General features: G+C 38.1%; 1 protein-coding gene across 8 annotated transcripts in view; it reads right to left on the bottom strand.

The window, feature by feature from the left end:
* DACH1 (dachshund family transcription factor 1) overlaps positions 1 to 24,699 on the bottom strand; it is a 529,445-nt gene that overhangs the window by 125,004 nt on the left and 379,742 nt on the right. For 5 of the 8 annotated variants that reach the window (XM_059721974.1, XM_059721936.1, XM_059721827.1 and 2 more), the window contains 2 exons: positions 12,433 to 12,568; positions 6,720 to 6,857 (listed from right to left, as the gene is read on the bottom strand). In XM_059721974.1, the coding sequence (XP_059577957.1) occupies positions 6,720 to 6,857; positions 12,433 to 12,568 (274 nt within the window). The remainder of the gene's footprint in view (positions 1 to 6,719; positions 6,858 to 12,432; positions 12,569 to 24,699) is intronic. The other 3 variants (XM_059721858.1, XM_059722084.1, XM_059722019.1) reach the window with 2 other exon arrangements.

The raw sequence follows: 24,699 nt of genomic DNA, 5'->3' as shown, positions 1-24,699 counted from the left end.
AGGGTGATTTGAATTCAGGTAAATATAGCATGTTCCAAATTGTGATGGTAGTAGTGACCCAGAACCTGAAACATTATACTATTTCACTGAAAAAAATCTGACAAAGAAATGTAGAGATACTGGAGAAGGAAAAGTAAAATGGAGTATATTTGACTCAAATAAGAATGTGGCAGAAAAGAGTAAGTAAATAAAATGGTATTCAGGCTGCCTAGGACTGAGCTATGTCAAATTTGCAGCTCTAAGCCCACATGTAGATGAAATGAGGGGCATGTGTGCACAACACTTTAGAGCAGGTTAAATGCTTTTGCACACACATGGTGTTGGTGTTGGTGTGTGCAAAAGCTGTATACTGTGCAATATACTATGGTATATTGCACAGTAATTCCAGCTGCTATAGCAAATTCAGTGGCGTAATGTGCCTCTAGTTGTAACAATTGTCCTCTCTTCCCCTACTCAATTTAGGGCTGATTAAACCCCCATGTCATGCACACACTCAAACTTACCCACTTCTCCGGCAGCAGGGACAGGAGGGTGAGCTGCTGGTGGGCGGAGTGGTCCTTGGGCTGCTGGGGTGGGATGGTGCTTCCCTCCACAACAACAGTGGACCGCCCCCCAGGCAGCACCTGCCCGCAGGCACCTGGCTCAGGTGGTGCTCTCCCCTACCTGGTGCTCTCCCTTACCTTGGGGGTCTTTAAGAGAAGGCTGGATAGGCATCTGACTGGGGTCATCTGACCCCAGCACTCTTTCCTGCCTAGGCAGGGGGTCAGACTTGATGATCTGTTGTGGTCCCTTCTGACCCTAGCATCTATGAAACTATAAATGACTTGGGGTGAAGCAAACTAAAACTCCTCTGAGGAGTTTTAGTTTGCTGCCCTACAGCCATGTAGTGAAACACTAGGCTCCAAGCAGCTCAGGGGCTCTACAGGAAGACCTGCAGGTAGCCTGGCAGTAGCCCAGGAAGGCAGGCTCTGCCCAAGAAAAAAAACAAAACCACAAGCCTGATCTTCCCCCCCTTCCCCTGCCCCCCACCCTCCAAGCCTGCCTGCCTGCCTGAGCTGCAGGGAGGGCCTGGTGCTTCCCTCCACAGCTGCAGTGCCCTCTGGGACCGTCCGAGCCAGGTGCCTGTGGGCAGGTGGTGCCTGGGGGAAGGTCCGCCGCTGTCCTGGAGGGAAGCACCAGCCCCCCCACCCAGCAGCCTAGGGACCACTCTGCCTGCCGGCAGCTCGCCCTCCACTCCCTGCCACCAGAGAAGCAGGTAAGTTTGGGCTTGTGCACGACATGGGGGTTTAATCAGCCCTAAATTGAGTAGGGGAAGAGAGAACACCTGTTACAACTAGAGTATAATCTTTGTACTTATAGTTATAAACATGTTCTGTTAAATATGAAAATGAAATATATATTTAACAAATTAAAATACTTAGTTAAAATAATAAATAAACATTAAATGAGTAGGGCAAGATGGTTTGTGGCTGCAACTTTATCCCCAAGGCAATTCCATGAGACTTTTCTCATAAAAAGATTTTTTTCAGGTGTAAAACTGTAGTCTGACCAGGGACATAACCTATGTTCTTGAATCTGTGCCATTAAAAGAGAATGAATGTTGGTACCAGAATTTTATTTTTGTTCTTAACTTTTAAAAATGATAATCTGCTTTTTTGAGGACTGGCTAAAGGTGATTACATTTCTAGGTGAATCATTGGAACATTTAAATAAGTTCCTGCTCGGCAGTCAGTATAGTGGCTTTGTTAAATGATTTTTTTTTTCTTTTTCAAGATAGGTGGCATAAATGTAGGACACAAACTGATTGGATATCTGGAATTGTTCACATCCAGATAGATGGGCACAATATATGTATTTGCATATACTGAAGAAGTTGCATAAAATATATTCACATAAAGTGAAAACAATTATTGGGAATGTTTAATATGCAAGTTTCTGATTGTGATCTACTTGAATTACAAGTGCAAGAGCATTTTAAAAAAGGTTCATGTGGATCACATGAAAATCACTTACAATAGTTCCATTAATACTAAGGTTAAAACAAATTTATAATGGGAATAGTTTAGATTCTGTGGTGAAGGTAGTGAATATTTTATCACAGAAACTGAAGTGAGCATACACAGTTTTCAACAGTAGAGTGTCCTTTCCATAACACCTCAAATAGCGTATTCAATTTAAAATGTAAGAATGACATTCAGGCTTCATTTACTATTGGTGTCAATCTAAAAAATATAAATTGATGCAGATAGAAGATTCTAATCTGATGCCCTAGGGCCAGATCCAATAAAGGACTTAGGCATCTAAAAGCTAGACATTTCAGCATCTAACTTTCAGGCACTTGGCTCCAAACTGGAATCTCAAACTCTACACTCCATACAAAACTGATGGTGAGGGTTGTGCCCTTCAGAATCGTATCCAAAACATCCAACATGTTGAGCAGGGAAGTGCCTAAAGATAGCATGCTCAAAATGCACTTGCCTAGAGCTAGCCAGTAGGGAAATGCTGAGGATACAGGTGAGTTATAAATGCCTACACTCCCAGATATTTTCTTGGCTGAATGAAGACACCTTCATTCACTCTGCAACTCTCTCTCAAAGGTCAGCAACTATCCTTTTCTTTTGAAAAGTTAAGCAGGCATACTCCTGTATTGTAAAGGCAGCTAGAAGAGGTGATGATTAATCAATGCTTCTTTTATTACCTGCAACAGTTCTGAGTCAACTTAAGCACGGAGTTGACAGAGCTGAATTAGTCTTTTCTGCATTACCCAATACAAACCTCCACCACTATATAATAATGCCTTTTTGTGGAATCATACTTAATTTTTTAAAGATACATGTATCATGAAAGGATATCTAATGTGAAGGCTGCCAAGATGAGGACAACTTGTCTTGAAGATGGCTGCTGTCAAGTATTTAAACTATCCTCCTTCCTAGGATCATTTGCAATTTTGCAGTACATTTTCAGTGAATCTGGAAAAACTGTTGCCTTCTGGTGATCGAGAAGATAGACAAAAAATGTAGAGTAATTTACTTTCCTAAGGTATCAGGTAAAAGCTGTCTTGAGAACAGGTGCTCCTCCTATTTTGCCATTAAAGCATTTACTGCTACAAGTATTGCTCTAGGTCTGATCCAGCCTATCCACGGATTTTAATAAGCTTTGGATCAGTCCCATGCAGAGGCATAATTACTAAGTTTTGTGCCCTGGCCTCAAATCCTTCTTCACCACCCTGTTGCTCCTCTGTTCCTGAACCACATCTTTTCAGTTCCCAAGTAACTTGCTACCACACCAGCTCTTCCTGCTCTGTGCTGGGGGCTGCTTTATCATTCTCATGCCATCCTACTGCAGTTACCTCTCTTTACTCCCAGCATTGATTCCAGTTATCACCAACAGCCAGGAAGGGGCAGTGAGAGCAGTAAGGGCAGCCATGTAGTTCAGAGCTGCAGAGCTGTAGTTCAGGTACAGAGGAATGCAGGGAGCAGGTGAATATATACCAGGGAGGCCTTCACTTTCGCAGGCAGAGGGGACTTGGGTCACACCATCAGAATTTGCCCCCATGACTAGTACCCCAGTCATCCATCATTAATTATACTACATGTCTCAGAGAATCAACTCCAAGTCCCACAGAAGTAACAGCATATTGATTTCAACAGGAGTTGAGGTCATTCAACCATTTGGGATGTAAGGCCCTAAGACTGAATAGACTTTAGAGGGTCACATGACAGAATTAATTAAATGTCTGAAAAACTGGTTTAAAAAATCCCAAAGACTTACTAGTCATTATTCCTTTTTTGTTTCCACCATATTAAAATAAACTGATTCTTTCTGCTAAGAATAACAGTTCTGGCTAACCGAGTGTTTTAAAGAAATCCAGACAGATCACACCACTTTGGAACAGGCAAATTAAATGAGCAAAAAGCAGCTGCACATGCACTGCATCTATAATCATTATGCTATACAACACAGATACAGGAGAGGTAGATTAGCTCCTTTTTGCCAAGGATACAGGATGATTCCTCTCCTTGACCCAGCCCATCACTTAAATGATGACTGGCCCCTTCTGGCTTCACTTATACCTACTTAAAATGTAATGTGTTTATTACTTTTCACTACTAAAACTTTTTCTCCCATTTAAATTTCCCATTGATTTTAATTAAATTCTCCCTAAGCTCAGGACCTTGGAGAGCTTCTTGTTTTTAAAAAAATAGAGGTGGGGACAAAAAGGAAAGAGACAGAGGCTTTTTCACCAGGTGGGATTTCCCAAGTTCTCACAGCTGTAATTAAAAGTCATTCTAGTTCTAGCTGATAGATTGACACAAATGTGTCTCAGAAGAAAATAGAGTAATGCATAAATGCTTAATGACTCATTCAAAACTTCTGCTTTTTTTTTTTTAAGTCAGATAATAAGGACAAACAGTTTCAAGCCTAAGAATATACATGCCTGAGTTGGTTTTGTTTGTATTTTTTAATATAATAATTACTATTTGACTGATTAGAAGTGATAAAAGGAAGCTGAATATTTGAACTGCAGGGCCATAGTGACACAAACAGATAATTACTATCTTCACAAATATCTGTAACTGAAATCACTTGTTTTAATACAGATAAGTTTAGTATAAAAGTTACAGTGCTGGTATGAGAGACATGATAAATGTAGTCATGACAGAAAACAATTTTTAATTTAGTATACCCTATCAATCTAGATAGCCCATGAATATTTACCATAAATTCAATAGGCTGAAACAGAGAGGGAGAAAGAGAAGGAAAAATAGATGGTTTGACCTAAACAATGACTGCTGAAGAAATAAAATCCTTAGGAGTTTCAATGACACCAGATTTAATAGCTACCCTGAACTGGTGATGGTGTCGAGAGATACATTTGTGGTAACACTGAAAACAAAAGTCATCATTTTAAGAGAGAAATCTTGTATATATGACAACAATATGTGCCACTTTGTGTTGGTTTTACCAGGCTGACTACACTACACTGGGAAAATATGGGCTGAAGTTAAAACATTTACTGAAATTCAAAACAAGTTGATCACATCATACTTCTCAGCAGGGATACCATTTGCAGGGCTGAGTGAGGGCACATAAGAAGCTAAAACAGGTTGTGTGCGCAACGAAGCAAAATTAATAGTTTATATAAAAGAAATGTTGTTTCCATTAATTTTAGGGTAATCTTATTAAAAATACCACCTGTCCAAAATGGAACTGTCCAGATTTTAATTCTCTTCCCATATCTCAAAGTTCAAACACAGGACTGAGAAGGTAACCTCTCATAGCTATTAAAATAGAGCACAGAGTTTCCTGTTCTGAAATCTTTTTTGTTAACAGCCATTTTTTTCACAGCTGTACTGCACTGACAGCCTTCTTTGCTCAGTTCATTCAAAAGACCTGATTTCTCCTGATTCTCCTATGCTAAAGAATATTTTTATTAAGGGAAACTCTTATTTCTAGTCCCTCTACCAATGACTCCATTTTCCCACTCTGTAAAGATTACTAAATGCTTTATGTAGTTTAAATGAAAACTTTGTGCAAATCATATCTGGAAGAATTGTCTTATTACTTCGCTAGCAGAGAGAGGGGAAATAGACATCTTAGTCTAGATTCAGAAGACTGTATAGATCTGCACCTTTAGACCAGGTAGAGACATTACACTTTTACTGGTATAAGTGATCGAAAACTGGTCTATAACCATAAGAGAACAGAACAAAAGTTAGGTGCACATAGGCTGGTTTAATAATAATTAGACTGGTGGAACCCAGTCTAATGGTGCCACCAACCCCGTCCACTCCACCAAAGGGGAAATGTGTGTTCTGTTCACTACTGATCTAAGCTACACTGCTTACAGAAAACCCTGCAACTTTAATTCCACTTCAGACTTTCTTAATGTCTGTACCTAGCTTCTTAGACTAACTAAATCAGATATACAGCATAAACTCTCATAGGGCTTATTTTATCAGAGACTGAAAAAATAAACCCTCTGCTTATGGAAGCTTATGCTATACATCTGATTTAGTTAGTCTATAAAGGTGCAAATCTACCCTGGCTTCTAACTTAATATTTCAGTTATATAGAGAATTGAATAAATTTGTATACTCAACATGATGAGATGCTAACTTGATCAATATAAACATTAATAGACTATTAATCTAGAGCAGAAATTTGCACTCATTTAGTCGATCAAATTTAAAATAAATCTCACAATATCCACCAGATTTGTTTTTTTGCTGTTGGCTAGTGTAAAGCCAGGTATTAACCTTGCTTCTTTCTTCACAGGGCTTAATTTTTGTGTGTTGTCATATCAGAAAAATCAGATCACCAAAATGCATCACAAGATGATGGACTTTAAGTGGCATATATTTCATTGGAGAACTATAGTTGTAGCAATTACCTAATAGTGTTCTTAGCTCTCCTTAAAATACTATTAAAGAATCAATCATCTACCTAGACTATGAGGAATTAGTTTAGGCCAACATTTGCTGTACTCATCCTTTCTTCCTTCTTTATAGCTTTTGCTATAAAACATAGTCCATATTAGTCTAGGTGATAGACCGGGGGTACTCCAAAAAATCCATGGTCCCATCAAGATTTCACTTATTCCACAACATACTATTGTTAAAGCAATATTTAATAATAATCTTATTATGTAGCCACTAATATCTGGGCCATAACCTTTGGTTTTTATTACAATAGGAAGAATATCACATTCGTTTTACCTTTTTCAATGTGTATTCTTTTTGTCTCATGCCCAACCTCATGACCAGCCAGATCACCCTCTTTAGGACCAGGTAGGACGTTAGGTGACAAACCCATTAGCATCTGATTCATGGAGAGCCCATTCTGATGGACAGCTGCTAGAGACACATACGAAAACAAAGACAATAATAATATTAAACCCCTACACAAACAAACCTACAGTTACTTCTTTTTGTATTTTTGTATGCAATGTTCTAGATTCTGTTCTACCTATTAGGCACATCTAGACGGAATTAGGCACATAAGTGTGATTCTATTCTATTCTGCTTGAGTTTCTGAAAAAATACTAGTGGTGAATGGGTCTTCCTCTTCCTCCCTCCATTTTTGATGACTCAATATGAAGTGTATCTGTTACTAACGTTAGTGGATTAATAGATTTTCAGGGATTTGAACAGGGTAGAACAAAACCACACTTTGGTGTTTCGGTCCAGTTACATGCCTAATAGATGGGATAGAATCTAGCCCTATCTGTCTCAATCATCCAAGAAAACTAGTAACACCAAAGTGATATCAAAATTCTTTCAGAGATAACCCCCTTTTCGTATTATTGCTCTTTCTTCAATGGTTCATTTAAAAAATGTTGGCTTTGGTAACTTTGTTCCTTCCCTCCCTCTCCCCCTCGAGTATTTAAAAACATTCTGGACAAGAATGAAAGGCAACGAAATGCCAAGAAATTGAGACGTCTTGAGAAAAGAATAAAGGCTTATTTGCATTAAGTGGTATAAAGGCAACAAAATGGGAACAAATTGAGAAATGCCTTCAGAGACAAATAAGGTCTTATTTGTATTAAGTGGTATAAGGTTTCTGTGTATTAGCACACTAAGTGCCACAAACTAAAGGCCTGCTTTGTAAGACCTCTTTTTTTTTTTTTTAAATACACACCAGGGGATAATAATATTACATAGGAGGAGGACTGAACATGTAGTTTAGAAGGTCTTTTCCATACATATGTTCTGTTGCCCCTATTCAGCACAGCTCAGGCACAGCTCTCATAAACCTGAGAAACCCATATAATCCAGATGTGCAAGAGGATGAGATGCCTTTTGTGAGAAAATTCCTCAACCCCTTCTCAGGTCTGATCCCCATCTATGTAGGAACATTCTTGTTTTTGCTGCCCCCTCCACACACATGAGAAAATAGTTATCAGAGCTGGATATAGAGTGGCAAGAGGAAGAAGGTGTATATTTGTTTTAAAATAAATTAATAAATTCCTAAGCTGGTACAATGCCAAGGGACCCTGTTACCTTAATTCTTAAGGGGGGTAGTGTTGGCAGATTTTGCCCCTCACTGTTCGGAGGCAAGTATAAAAGGCTATACTTCCTAAATTAAAGTTTCTAAGAGATGTGACTCCCTACTCTTCATTGATTCCAATGGAACTGGAAAAATGTAAGGTTGGCTGGGTCTGGGTTGTATTTTCTTCAGACACAAACACCCTTTTACAGTTGACATCATGGAAATCTTGTAATAGGCTTGATTAACCCATTTAAATGGTCATCCTCAGATGATAATTTTTATTCAACTATAATAATATCTTTCTAACTCTGAGGTGAATTGACAGTAGTAGGGCAGAGATGACGGCTGAGGAGCCATAACTAACAGCATCGTCCAATGGTTACACAAGGGAAATCAACTCTTTGGAATACAGAATAAAGAATAATTCCTACAAATTGGGAGTTTGAGAAAGTCATAGAATTTGTAACCCCCCCCAAAACTACAGAGGCTGGTTATTCTGAATGAGGTCCTAAATTTCTTCACAAGAAAAAGGCTCTCATAGGGATAACCAGCTCTTCTCTTGGCATTCACAGAACGCATCTCACATCAACGTCTGTCCCAAAATGAAATAAAGTTAACCAATTAAGCTGTATTATATAACTCAAAGCTTTCAAATGCTGTGGTAAAATTTATATATGGAATAAAGGGAGAATCTGGGAACTAAATAATATGACCTTCCTTAAAGGAAAACTGCAGCCAGCTCACCAGCTTAGCAACAAGAAACATCTGAGATAAACATGCCTTACCCAGAATAAAATTTGAAATGCATGCAGAAGAAAGTGTTATAATTATCCATAGTGTTTTCAAGCATTGTGTTGATTGAGATTATCTTACTAAAGAATTTCTTACTCTGGCCAAATGGGAGTCTAGAATGTAGTGAAATATTTTGAACATATTGTGGAATAGTTTTTAAATATGCAGTGATTAAAAAAAGTTAAGAAGTTAATGCTGGATATAAAGTAAGCTGGTGCAACTTCACTGAAGGTAGTAAGTTGCCCCATCAGCATTAGCTAGAAATTTAGTCCTGAAATCACTTTATACTGGGCACAGCTACATGAGATGTTTACTTTGGAGTTGCCTAATTAGCTCTGCAGTAAAGTCTCAGCATCTATACATGTGGCCTCATTAGACTACAGTAAACTAATTAACTCCACTGTAGGTTAGTACTTGTAAACACAAGTACTATCCTGAAGCAGCACTACTTAGTGCACCACAATGCATGTGTAGGCACCAATGGATCTGACTGGGGCACAAGGGTGCTTCAGTGTGGGAGCTGTCTTCTGGCTAGCCCCACACTGAAGCACCCTTGTGCCCCCGCGAGCCCCTCCACATGTTGAACTGAGTCAGAGTAGCCCTGGGCTGGCGGGAAGACCTCCCGAGTCTCCTGCCAGACAGGGCTGCTCTGACTTGGCACAAAGTGCTGTGGTTCTGGGTACATGCATAAATGCAGCACCTGGGAGCAATAAACTCCTACATGAACTGCACCACAGTTTATTCAGGTGCATTAATTTCATGTGTAGATGCACCCACGTGAGCCTAATGTACACATTCAATTAATGAGAAACAATAAACTCCAGAGCAATTTGAGCCAGAGTAAACTACTCCAGGGCACACCATCTACACATGTGCACAGGACAGCAGCAATTTGAGCCAGGGCAGAGCATCCCTGGGCTAGAAGAGGGTACAGGGGGTCAGCCCAAGGCAGAAGTGTCTGGTGGCAGAGGGGCTGGCTGGGGCATGAGAGTGCTGAAAGCACAGAGACACATGGCTAGGCAGCAGGCAGGAGTCTGACTCCCAGCTGGCTGGGCTGACCTACGCTTGTGGTCAGCGTGTACACATGCATTTAATCACAGTATATTACCTCAGCATAAGATAGTACTGTCCTTTACAGTACTACCTTGCTGCAGCACTAATTAGTTTACTGTGGCCTAATACTGTCACATGTGTAGACACTGACATTATTCTGCAGCTAAGTAGCCTACTCTGCAGTAAAGTGCATGTGTAGATGTGGCTACTGAAAACCACTTAAAACCTAATAAAGTGTATATAAGAAAAAGTATTACTTTGTCTAAATCAGTGGTTTTCAATCATTTTTATAGCCAAGGCCCCTGGAAAGGAGAAAAGGGGAAAAGATAATCTCAAGAGAGAGTATCTGCTTATCACCTCTCTCCCAACAGCACCTTTTAAAGGCTGTCAGAGCACCTCAGGGTGCCATGGTTCCCTGGTTGAGAATCACTGCTTTAAAAATGAGTGAATGTATTTTTGTGAAGATGCAAGACACTTTGAAAAGGAAAACCTCAATAAAACTGGAAGCATTTATAGTGATAAAACATGCTATTATAGGAAATAGTCTTAAACTTATTAATTGAAATTTCTAATGTTGTTAAGAATCAACTCCAGAGGGCCTGACCCAGCACCAGTAAAGATAGCGGGAGTCTTTCAATTGACTTTAGGGGACATTGCAATAGGTTTATACAGCCTATTAAAAATAAAAATTTAAAATAAAAATTTAGTTTAGTGTCAATGTCAGAATACAAAACTACTTTAGTTCTCATACTCCAGATAAAAGGCTGGGAAAGTAAGCAGTTTTGTATAATAACCAGGGAGCCTGGTTTTCTCTGATAAAAATAAAAACCTAAATTTTCAGATTAAAAAAAGTAACCCAAAATCCACATTTGTCTGTGATTAAAATGAAACACCACTAATACATAGATATATAGATACCTATATCTAGATCTATCTATATGGAGATAGATAGATAGATAGATAGATAGATAGATAGATAGATAGATCTCTATCCCTATATTCTAATATTATAAAAGCCTAAATCTATCTATCTGTCGGTCTGTTTGTCCATAACACTTTATTCACACTCTGACTGGCTGACAGAAACAGCCAATCAGAGGGCTCCATGGAGGAGTGCTGCCATGTTTCCAAAGCCATGCTGAGGACTGGATGGAGGGTGGGGGAGCTGAGCCTTGGCTCCCCAACCCCACTCCCTGCAAGTGGTGCCAAGGACCAAACAGGGGGTGGGGGAGCTGAAGCCAGCAGCACTGACCTCAGCTCCCCCACCCTGGTCCCTGCAAGAGGCAGAACAGCAGCAGCATGGGGAATTAGGTGGTGGCACTCCATCCCTGCCCCCACCCCTCCACCCCATGTCATCCTTGATGGACAATTGGCTAGAATAGATATAGATGGATATAGATAAATGTAGATATAGATCTCTAAATAGATATAGATCCACATTTTTATGATTAAAATGAAAGCACTAAATTTAGATATAGATATGTATCTATATCTAAATATAGTGATGTTTCATTTTAATCATTAAAATGTGGATTTTGAGTTACTTTTTTTAAACCAAAAATTGAGGATTTTTTTTCATCAAAGAAAACCAGGATCCAGCTTATTACCATTGAAAACATTTTTCATCTATAAAAGAATGGAGCATTATTTTCATTGCCATCTACTTTCACAGGTGACTGTTTCAGAAAAAAAGCCAGCTAACCTCTTATCTAACAACCATCCCCAAAGTGCCTTCTTAAATTTACACAGAAACCAAAATATAAAGTGTCTTCAAGCTAGGTGCCAAAGACCCCAGATTTGCTCTTTGCCCATTTCTGTGCTGCAGTGATGTGTTGTCAGTATAAAACTCAGAAGCATAGCAATAATGAAAAGAAGGAGCAGTGTAGAATACATTTATTGTGGTATTAATAAAATAATATTGGTTGAAAACCTCAATTTCCAGCCTGTTATACTGGAATATTTTAGAATCCTGGGTCTTTGCCATACAATTTATATCCTGGACATAGAGGCTTGATAAAAATGGCATTACTTTGAGATAGCATGGTCTAAATTCACTCTATCCTTTGCAAGTCATGAGGTGATAATACCCCCATCATTATCTATTTTTATATTTATCAAATTTAAAAACTGAAGCCTGGTAATTGATTTAAATGAATTCTTGAATTATTTTTAAAGCAGTTTATCATGTAAAATGTCACCTCTAAAATTGCATTTAATTATCAACAGAAGTATGATAGCAGGATTAAATAAAACTAAATTCCCTAAAATATCTATATATTTCCAATTGCTATACATCCTGTTCTAAAACTAATCTAGGAAATTGCTTTCCAGCTGTAATTCTATATTTCATAGCTCATATCTTTATGTTTAATATGACATGATGGCAATTTGTATCAGTACCTGCTAATGTAGCATCAGACATTATGATACTGTAAACCAGAGAATATAATGTCCACAGATAGTTACTGCAGCTGAACTTCAGCACATTATATATAAGAACTACTTACAATGAGTTCATTTTGATTTTTTTTAAAGAAAAGAACAGTTACAACTAATTGGATTTAAAGTGGTGACAAGCAAAAGAATGTGACATACGGATTCGGTCTGAAGAGCTCTCAGTCCGTGCAGGCGAGCTGGATACACTGCTGCTTCTGTGAGATGATGGATGGCTACCAGGTCTTCGACCCTCTTCAAGGGAAGGAGCAGGAGAAGGACTGTCTGGAACACGTTCCTATACCCCATAAAAAACCAAAAGAAGTTGAGCATCACAGCCCTCTTACATATTGAACACCATTTTATACAATAGAATCTCCCTTGTATCTGCATGATCTCACTGCCTGAGTCCTGTTCTTGAAGTAGCAGATGTTCACAGGAAGGCCCTCACTTCTAGAAACTCTAGAGTTTTAGGTAAGTGTAAGACTTGATCATTCAGTTAGGTGTATAAACTGACTCTCTGAATGAGGTTTATTTTTAACAGTAGAGGTTTTATTTATAAAATATTATGTCACTGAGCTCTTTATTTCCTTTTGATTGCAGATACCAGTATCGCTGAAAGATGTAATGTATTTATAAATAAATAAAAGTTTTTAATAGTTTTACTTTTACTGGGTATATTTACACATGGACTTTACTGCAAAGTTGACTAATTAGCTCCACAATAAAGTACTACAGTCTACACAGTCTACACATGCACTGGAATTAGGGTGCATTACATTAATTAACTCCACCAGGAACAATACTATCTTATGGCAAAGTCATTTACTGCACTGAAATGCACATATAGATGGTGACAAGGTAGGAGCCAGATTCTTGCCTGCCATCCAGCCACATGGCTTCATAGTTCTGTACCTTTGTGCCCCAGGCAGTCCCTCCACCACCCACCACTGCCACCCAGAACCCAGGGCTGTCCTCCTGAGCCTGCTGCCAGCCCAGATCTACTCTGGCTCAAAAAATGCTGCTGTCTCAGGTACAGATGTAGACACTGCACCAGGAGCAGTTGACTCCATCTCAAAGAGCTCTAGAGTTTATTGAATTGCATTAATTGAACGTGTAGGTGCACCCACTGACTAGAATTCTACCGCTCAATGTAGTCTCACTCATTTCAGTGGGACAATCTGAGGAATAAGACACTAATGAATGTAAAGGAATCACAATCCATACCTAAATATAAAATGACCAGAGTGGAAACATATTGACATACTCTAAGTTGGTTAAAAACAAACAATTTTATGATTTTTAAGCAATGTATTTTTGAAAACTAATGTTAATAAGTCTACATATATGATTAAAAAACAGCTTATGTGAGGAATCTGTAATGGGGGTCAGTTTAAGTATCAAATACATATGATACCCTTGCACCTTTAGAAAGAAAATAGTAAGCAAAGAGCAATAAACTTGGCTCTGGAGAACTATCCTTTTATAAAAATGCAGGGTCTTCTCTTGTAATCATTGAGCTTTCTCAATAACCATCACTTTCAAGAGCCTAAACATAGTTGATGTTAGCATAGAAAAGAGTAGCTAGTAAACATAAATAACAGTCTTAGGGGAGAGGTGGGGCTGCTCAGAAAATAAGACCCAAGGGAGGCATTTGCATGTGCGCTTTAATGCATATTAGCCTATTTTAATGTGCATTAAAACATCACTGAAAAACCTTGCTATTCAGTTAATGCACATTAAAATAGGCTAATGTGCATTAAGCATCACTTAAAACAGTTTTAAGTATTCTGACAGGTTGTGATCTTTGTGAGTTCTTTGAGAATTGTTTGATTATATTTTATAGTAAAAAAAAAACAAAAACCAGTGAAAAATAGGATCTGGCATTTTCTGAGGGGGTTCCCTGAGTCTAATGAAGGAAGACTTGAGTCTAAAAAACTTGAGAACCACTGAAACACACATGAGTGTGTATATATATACAATCAAACAATTCTCACAGTTGCTCTTTAGTTAATGTGCCTTAAAGCAGGCTAATGGGTGTTTTCTTAGAATTTCACAATGGAGGGTACTTTTACATGTGCTTTGGGGGTAGGGAGGGCTGGCGCTTAATTGCAAGTGGGTCTGAGAACCGCTCTAATTAAAGTGTCGCCATGCCTCATGTATCAGCATCCCTTCACTTGGGCTGCTGGAGCATGGAAACTGCCACTCAATTAATCAAATTTGCTCTGACATGCTGGAATTACAGTGTTTGGAGCAGCCTCAGTGCTCATGTATAGGCACCCAGAAGTACCACATTTAACGTGTGTTAACTAAAGCGTGTTAATGCATGTGTAGATGTGCCCACTAACAGACTTTTTATGGTCTAGAATATGAAAAAGTATCTAAGAAGTAGTTAGACACTCTCTGTGATTATGAAAAGGATGGAGATATATTTTTCTCTGTGGTCGCAGGGGGAAAGAATTTCAAACTGCATTAGAAGAAATTTACTTGGAGATTAAGACCTTTCTGATTATGAGGGGGGTCAAGTACTGGAATGGGCTTTTTCAGGACCTAAGAGACCAGGATGAAATCCTGAATTATTGAGGGCAATGAAAGCTTTGCCACTGAATTTACTAAAAACAGAAATTCACTGAATAATTTCAAGAGAAGTGAGTTCCCAATCAGGCTATAATGTGTTTAAATGTTAAATATGCTCAGTAGCTTACTGACATGACTAACCATTCTGGTTGAATTACAGAATTTACATCTCCAGATGGAATCTATATGGAAGTTATGTACTATAATAGATGCATGTGTGGGTATGTGTGTGTGTGTGGGGGTGTGTGTGTATATATATATATTCGTGTGTGTTTCGGTGGTTCTCAACTTTCTGAGACTCAAAGCTTCTTTCATTAGACTCAGGGAACCCCCTCAGAAAATGCCAGATCCTATTTTTCACTGCTTTTTTTACTATAAAATATAATTAAACAATTCTCAAAGAACTCACAAAGATCACAACCTGTCAGAATACTTTTGACAGTGTGGATTCCTATACGAAATCTCTTGGTTTATACATCATGTTCGTATACCTAACAGTGCTAACATTGTATGGCATCCCACACTACTCTTGAAAGAGTTTCAAGAGACCCTAGGGTGTCAGGGCATTCTGGTTGAGAATCACTGATGTCTATGTATATATGAACTACCTGCTTTATCTATACATCTACATCTATATCTATATATCAATAAACAAGAAACAAGGGAAAATATTTATAAAAGTTTGCTATTCACTAAGGATGTTATTCATGTAAGAGTTCTACTGAAAAAGTCTCCATGTTTGGCTTGTCATAGATATATATTAGCTGTACATAAATATTTTAATTTTCTTTCTTTGAAAATCATGATTTTAATAGATCTGGAGACATCTTTTTATAAAAAATAAAGTAAGCCTAATATAACAATACAATTTGAATTTGTCTTAGGAGAGGACATGAAAAGCTGTCACTGGTAATTCATAAAAGTGTTTCATAGAAGAAGCACTCTCCTGTTTCTTATATCCCAAACTGCATTAGCAGTGGCTTTCATTATCAGTATGCACAGTAGCCATATGAACATTTATTTTGTTGAATACATTCCAAAGAAAATTAACAACATGTCTATTTATACTAATCAATAGAACTGTTCAGGATACATTCCCATAAATGTTTGCTGTACTTGCTACTGGGATTGCAGAGGGTTTCAATATCCTATTAATGGAAGAGGTGAAGACCTCTGAAAACAATGTATCAAGACATCTAACGGGATTCTATTTTAATATTCTTTATTTTTTAAGTTAAAACACTGATGAGAAAAGTTTAACTGCATCATAGCTCTAGGCTTATTATTGAGTTTGATTGTGTTTACATGCCCATGAACTAAGTAGTCAAGTGGAGGATTATAATTTAGATGTTTTCAGAATGCAATAGATTTATTTCTTTAGATTTAGGAGGATTTAAGCATGCACAGGGTGCAGCTTTGGTATAAATTGGAACACAGCATATTTAATCATTTCATTTAATATATAATTTCACTGTTTGGCATACAATGTATTGTTCTTTGAAGGGTTTCATTAAAATGAAATCCAGTGAGCATATAAGATTTGAATACAGAGCTGCAGAGTAAATTAATTTATTTAAACAGCTTAATTTGTTTATCCTATTTATGTGTGCTTTTACAACACATTTTAAGATGAACAGAGCAAAGGGAACATATAGGACAACAAAATACAATTATTATTGAAACAAAACAGATAATGAGTTTTATTCATATATAATAAAGCAGTGGAAGACAAAGTGTATGTATTCTGAGTTTATCAGTTTATTTGTGGAATATCCTTCACTTGAACAGACTTGGGACTGAACTAGGCAGGAGGGTAATTAATTTATTACCTCAACTTACTGCTTTATAGTCTTGCTTCATAATTCCACCAATCAATAATATACAGTCTCTTGCAATTTTCTGTCTTTATCAAAACAAGCTGCACTAATAAATGAAAATGCTAGTAATAATACATTGAAAGACTTTCTCACTCGAAAAAGGGCATACTAATAAACTAATGGTGCTGGCATATCAATATATGAAAGTTACTCTATCATTTATTTTTACAAGGGCATTTGTAGAGTAGAGATGAAAATGTAGTGTTTTGTAAAATATTGGCTCTACTTTTCAAAATTGCTTGAATTAAAATAAACTTTTGTGAACAGGAAGTACATAAAAATCTAGTCAATTAATAACTCAGATATGAACAAGGGCACAATAGCTATCTTTTGATGCATGTGAAATACCACTTGTGGACAAACAGAGAGAGAAGAATCAGACCTAATCCTGAGTCTGACAATAACTTTGGGGTTATTGTCTGGGGTCTTGTTGGAGTCAGCTTTACTGATAAATTTCTCGTAAAATTTGTCCCCATTTCTAGAGCAAACTCTACTCCAATGAAACATTAAAAAATGTAGGCAGTGGTAGGCACTTTATTTATATTTGTGTTCCCTCTGTTGCTGAGAGTGAGAAAATGTACTAGTAGCAAGACTTTGTGTGCCCAGTGCGTATCAAATACTTTCCTAAAATCCAAACATATGGAGGAAGACTCTCCACCCTACTTTAATATATTTTTACCTTTTAGGCCCAAGCTATTGATTCCTAGTTAGGAAACCCCAAAGTTTGTTTCCACCTCTTGTGTGGAACCTCGAGTATATGCAGAAATTCAGAGGCAAGGAGGAGACATGTCAAGAGCAAGGAGGGATGTGATTGTATATTATTAGAGTAATCTGGTAAACTCTTGTTGGTAGCTGGTTCTTTGGAGAATATTGCCAGCTGGCTTTAAGGCACTCTAGCTTGAATTCAGAAGCAGGCATGTAAAATGGGGAGATATAGCCTGTTCTTTAATAACCTCATTTGCTATGATCAGTGGCGTATTATAGGTGATGTTTTTGCTTGGAACACTAATTGTATAGTTCTAAAAAGTGAATCAATGCTGGTTATCATGAATTCCCTCATTCAATGGGATTTGTAAAAACATGTCACCAAAGAATCTAGGAATGGTACCATATTATAGAAAATCAGCGAAATCTGTTCAAAGAAACAGATATCCATCTTAACAGGCAAGTAAGTCACACCCTCTGCATGGGGAATCAAGGCAAATCACTAATCATATGTATCCTAAGAAGCCTGAGAACTTAATTCCCTCTCCCTAGGAAGATAGGTAAGGGAAGAAGACAGAATCAAATCTGAGAACAGAATCGTGAAGGCCTCCATCACTTTAGTTTTTACCCAACAAATTTGCACTTTAGTATTTCAGCTTCCTAATGATGAAAATCCACAGTATGTTTAGCAAAAAATCATTTGCAGAGTGCATCTTCATTCCCACCCCCCACACCCAGATTCACACACACTTTATTTGAGGTTACAGAAATAAATAACTTTGTCCAAGTATACTTGGGCACACGACTGAATGGATCAAACAGCTCTCCCATCCTGTTTGGTTCTCCTCTCCTTTCTGTTTTAATCTCTGCCAGTAACAGTTTCAGGTATAAAATGCTAAGTGCATTCTTCAGGCCTTTTCCTCTCAGCATTTACTCTATTCAAGGTTCTCCCTCCTTCATTCCAGTCTTCTTAGTATTTCATCACCTAGATGATTTTGCAGTTTGCACAGACTTTACTCTAGGGCTCATTTTCACCTTTATCCAGTTCAGAGCTTACAGGGACATACCTTTTCTCCCACTCTGTTCTATAAGAAATGTAGAGTATGGCAAAGCTCTCCCTATCTAGTTATTTCAAGCCTAAGCCTGCCAATATAATTTGCTTCTACATAAAGCTCCCCACTCACACACACCATCTCAGGCTCAGTCATCTTACAGTTCTAGGAACTCAGCCTCTCCTTTTAAATAGAAGCCACCAGTATGTTGGCACCCTGAATGATGCTTTGTATCTGTAATATTCAGAAATGTTGTTATTTCAGCATACTGACTACTCTAATCCCTCTGTTCCTCTGTGCCTTACCAGAGCATCAGTGAGAACATTTCAGGAAAGACTTAAGGCAAGTGGACTCTGTACCTAGATAGATTCCAGGAAGAATACCATAAATTAAAATCTTCAAGACCTGATTGGGACCAGCGCCCAACTAATCATATTCCATCAGAAGTACTGGCATATAGCCTATGAAAGGGACTCATTAACTTAGAAGGGAAAGAAATGAAGTGAGATACTATTTATTACTCCCTCACTGGTGCATCTACATGTGAATATTAATGCCACACAGTAAACTCCAGGACAGTTCACACTAGAGTTTATTGGCAATTATTTTGGATGGGGGGCACTTACCAAGTTCTGGCAAGCGGTTGAGGGCTGCATGGGTAGGCCCACCCCTTGACAGGTGCCTTGTCCCCTGGTCGTCATCTTGTGACCAGAAGTCCCGCACCCTAACTCCTGACCTTTACCAACAGAAGTCCCCCCTCTTGACCCTGGAAATACTCCTTTCAGCAAGGGGTTTTGACATCTTGGAACCAGAAAAATACCAAATTATATTCTAAAAAGTGAACATCTACAGCGTTCATTAATTTGATTTCAAAAAAATACTTTTGTCCTGATTTACATGTGTTTGTGCAGTATACATAGAGGTGATTGCACAATAGCTTAAAATGAAGTCTTACTCTTGTATATTGTGGGTATAGGTTTGTGGGGGGCTGTGGGTGTGTGGGGTGAGGGAGCATGTGGGTGGGTATATGGATATGTGGGGTGTGGGTGGGTATGAGGCTTGTGGGGGAAAGTGTGTGGGAGGAGGGTGGCTGGGATGTGACGAGGTGTAGGTCTGGGGGTCTGCTTGTATGGCAGTGTGAGGGGGGTGTGAGTGCATGTTTATGGTGAGTTGTGCATGTGGGACTCACCCTATACGAACACACACACACACACACACACACACACACACACATATACCAGCATGGCCTTGTGCTCCTGGTCGAGGGATGTAGCTGGGTGCCATGTGGTGCTGGAGCAGTGTGGGGGCAGAAAGCAGGGAAATGGCTGGGAGTGGCATGAGGCTATGAACCTGCCTCTGGCTCCCCCTGGGTCCTACTGCCCCTGTCTCCTGTCACCTTTGACAGGCAGCCAGGAGCAAATAAATATTAATTTACTAAAATTTTTAGGGGCCCTGTGGGCCAGATAGAATGATCTGATGGGCCATATTTTGCCCAGTTTACACTGGTGGCACAGCGTGTGGAGCCAGGGCCCCAGGGGTCAGCCTACTAGCCTAGGGCTGCTCTGACCTGGCTCAACATGCTGTAGAGGGGCTGGCTAGGGAACGCAGCTGCTTCAGTGTGAGGCTAACCACAAGCACCACCCCCCAAACACACACAAACACACACACACTGAAGCACCCTGGTGCCCCAGCCATCCCCATCAGCATTTACACATGTTGTGGTGGATTAAATAACTCTGCCATAGGACAGTATTTGTATGTGGCAGTACTAACCTACAGCAGAGTTAGTTTACCTTGGCCTAACTGCTCTGCACATGTAGACTAGTGATGCTTTACTGAGGAGCTAATGAAGCAACCCTGTGGTAAGCATCTCGTGTAGATGGGCCTTCCATTACCAAAAAAAATTAGGCAGGGTAGCAGTAAGTCTGTGATCTACTGGGTGCTTCCAACACTTCTAGTTCTCTGAATGTAAAGGCGATCCTCTGAACTTGTGGTTTAGGCTGAAAATGGAGGGATCACTCAGGTTTTCAATCCTGGAACAACCATCCCTTGTTGTTCTTGAAATCTAGCATAGACAGTATCAGTATTTTTTCAGGGGAGGATGCTGAGTAGTCTACCAGGAGTAAAAGTCTGAAGCCTGAAGCTTCGTACTCTTACACTGGGACAATCTGACTTCCTGAGTATTTGAGAAGGGAAATGACACACAAACAGGTTTTCTTTAGCACATCCTCAACTTCCAGAGTTAAAAAGGAAATCTCTACAATATCCAGACCCATTCTGTGAGGAAAAAATGGTTTCTATTCCTTCTTCTGTGAAGAGATTATCATGATCCCTCTTACAATGACCAAAGTACAGACCTGTTACTTCTCAGTTACCTATTACTGTTTTTGTAAATGCTTATTGATCTTTCCTGAACCCATGAGAGAAACAGTCCTGAAGCTGTTTTCTTAAAATGGCACATTTAGTTGCCCTTGCCTGAGCCTGAAAGAGTAGAAAAATTGAGTTTCTTGGCTGTCTCCTCTATTCCTAGTGCACAGGGTATTTTACAGGGCAATGTTTCATTTACTTCCTCTGAGTTTATGCTAAAATTTCAGAAAACTATGAGCAACCATGGCTTTGAGAGTTATAATAAGGATGGGCCATTTACATGCCTAATATCCAACTTTAGCATGTTTTCCATCTGGCTACCTGACTTCAAGACATCCCCTTCTTCAATTTTTTCCTTATTTATACATTGCTATCTATTTAAATAATAAGGCAATCCTCATTCCTTAATGGTACAAATGTTTTTCTTTCTAATTGAAATCAGTTTTTTTAAAAAACTAAAACCAATATTCAATACCTCAGTTACTTTTGAGTTATCACTAATTACACTCTCATTTTCACTAATGGAACCATTTTCTCTAAAGAACATCGTAATCCTTTGTATTTGTAAAAAAAATAAAAAAATAAAAAAAATGCTTTCCCCAATAAATCTGTGAAATCCCTCACTGGTTCTTCCAGTCTCTTGGGCCCAAGTAAACTCAATCAACTTTTTATTACCCATTCACAGTTTCATTTCCTCTATATATACTTTTCTGGTTATTTCCTTTTTTTCTGTTTACAGCACAGATCTTGCTTTTTGGACGAGGAGAGTGGCTTATAACTTTCAGTCTTTGAGTAGGTCCATGGCAATCTGGGAACTATTTCCTGAATTTTGGGTCTTACGATTTAAGTAGGGATGGCAAGCTGGTAAATTGACCAGTCAAATATTGTCAATTGACCCATCAATTCCCTGCATATTTTTAACTGGTAAAAAATTATACCAATTTGACAAAAAAACCCTATGTTTTTTGTAATTTTCTTGACAGAAATATGATTTTTTAAATTGTTTTTTGACACATTTCTTAATGGAAATGTGCTTTTCTGTGTATTATTTGGACTTATTGGCAATGTTTTGTAATTTTTTACTAATATTTGACTGGTCAATTGTCTAAACTTTATTGGACTGGTTAAATACCCAACCTTAGAGGAATATAAAATTGTTTATTGCCTTTACTATGGTATTTCTTAGGAAGGCCCAACTTTTTCTCTTACCAAGGAGTTTTAATACTTCTTTCCCTAAGACTTTATTTATGATATTACATTCCTTAATTCTCTATCAAAAATTGCATTTGTGTATTTGGGTGAGCCTGGATGCAGATTCAGCTGGGGCAAAAATCTCTCTGTCTCTAGAATGGGAATAATGCTTTTCTTACATCACAAACCTAAACAGTATAAAAAAGTGGATGTGGGAATTAGGCTTCATTTGATTATTAGGCTTTATTTCTTGCATCTGCTTGTTTGATTTGTCTTGTATTGTTTGGTATTTAATCACCAAGAGTTGGTTTCAACAGGAGTTAATTGACAAGTAGGGAAAAAAGTAGACAAATGTTTCTGTTAACCATTTACCAAGTCTTAGATGACAATGCAAAGAACCAACTTTCTGGCCTACCAGCAGTCCATATAAAACTTGATTTGGACAAATTCAGGAAATACAATAATAAAACTTAGGAGTGAATATAAAAAGGGAACCACTGAAGAACAGGGATGAGGAGAGACACAGGGAATACAGAACCCAAAGTCAGGGTATGTGGGTAAGCTAAACTTACCAAAACTGTAGATAAGGCAAATGTACTTAAACTGTTTATTAAGTCTCCTTTTTCTTTATTTTTACTTTTGCAATAAAATGATAATTTCAAAGTTGTTTTGGCTTATGATAGTCAAACACTTGTCTGGCTTCCATAGGATAAAGTGACAAAGCTTCAACTTAGACTGCAGAAAAATCATGTTTTTTATTCAAGATTCAGTGACCTCCTTTGGTGTAAAAAATCATGGGAGACCATTTATAAGAAGTTGAGCACAGGGCACAAGACAGGGGTATACAGGAAAGATTACAGCATGGTCCAAAGGATAGCCTTGAACCACAATAAAAACCATTCCTGAAAGTGCTACAAAGCTTCATGGAACCAAATCCAGGCTTTGTGGACTCTCATGAAAATCCTGGCAATTATTATGTACCTGTTTCTCCTATGAATATAGCCATACAACTGCATTTAAGAGAAATGCTTTGGCTTGGAAACTCCAGAAAAGTATACATTTCCAAGTTATACCGAACCTTATAAACTTTTACAAACAATTATAAAATTAAATCACTTCTATCATGATAGTGAATTCCACAGACCACCTTTTATTTATTTATTTTTCTTTAAATGATTTGTTTTCATTTTAAAAGGAGTATTTGCATATAACCTAGCTTTAGAAGAGGCTATGAGATTCTCTCTTCAGAGCTGATGCAAAATGGTCACTAGACCAGACATCATTCTAAGCAGTGTAGACTTCTGAAGTTTCAGCCATGCTCCAAGAAAAAGGTTAAGGCTACCGTCTGTAGGCCATGTATCATTGATAGTGCTATATGACACAAATTAATTCATATAAGCATCAAGCTGTTACTTACTTCAAACTGCATTTTAAAGCATGTCTGCTTTACAAATCCCAGAATGCTCAAAAAAGAGCAATTGATACCCTTCCATTCCCAATATAAACATTAGCCACATTTCAAAAAAACCTTACACATTAAACACAAATTAGTAATGAATAAAAACAAGTAGAAAAAGTGAATTACATCAGTGGCAGCTCTTTTCAGAACAAAATACACCAAACTACTGTAACCTAGTCTCAGTCTATGGGCTCATCTATACTCTGACATAAGATCTAGCCAGTCTATTAGTAGGAGTAAAACACATTCATATACTGAAGTGATACTGATTCAGCTAGAGATTGTGTGTATTATGCATAATATCAGAGAAGTAATTTTAACATAAAAGATTATCTGGAACTATGATAAAAAAGAGAAAATGCTGATTGGCTTATATGATATAATCAGCACTTGATAATATTTCACAGTTTTCCTGTTACTGGTAAAAATTTAAGGCCTTAATTTTTGTGAAGTGCTATTTCTAATTACATTAAGGGGATCATTAGAAATATACAATAGTACAGTGTATGTTTTTTCATGAATTAAAATTTGTTTCTATCATGGTATTTACCTTACCTGGGAACGTGTACTTCACGATACAGCCTAATTCAGTGATTCTCAACGAGGGTGCCACAGCCATGTAATAATAATACTGTTAGGTATGCAAACATGATTCACAAGATAAACCCAGATAATTAAAATAGGAATCCATAATGTTATAAACAGTCTTACCTGTTGTGGCCTTTCTGAGTTCCTTGTAACAGTGCTCTATTAGTCAAAAAAGAGTGAAAACTAAGACCTTACATTTTCCAAGAGGTGCCTTGAGGTTAACAAGGGGTGCCTTGAGTCTAATGAATGGGTGTCTCAAGTCTAACAGGGTTGAGAACCACTGGCCTAATTAGAGAACTAAATAAAATCTTTTCTCTGAAACACCTATCTTATTCAAAGCACAGGACAAAGTGTGATCTGAAAATAAATCAAGGTTGTGAAATAAATGAGGTGGGTATCTGCAGTACTGATGCCACATTTGTAGCAGAAGTTGGAAGGCATTTGGGGAGTGAGGCATTCAACTACATGAAGAGAAAGGATGATTTTATGAGTAAGGCAATTAGTTGAATGCTGCCCTGACAACTGAATTTTCTCCTTGCTTTTCCCTCATAGTTCTTTGTGATCTTGAAGTGTGGTCACTGATTTGATGTTCTTATTTTGTGATTGCATAACA

Source organism: Alligator mississippiensis, chromosome 1, assembly GCF_030867095.1.
Source record: "Alligator mississippiensis isolate rAllMis1 chromosome 1, rAllMis1, whole genome shotgun sequence".
NCBI classification, from domain to species: domain Eukaryota; kingdom Metazoa; phylum Chordata; order Crocodylia; family Alligatoridae; genus Alligator; species Alligator mississippiensis.
Note: the sequence above shows the minus strand (reverse complement) of the source record. Positions and strands in the feature narration are given on the sequence as shown.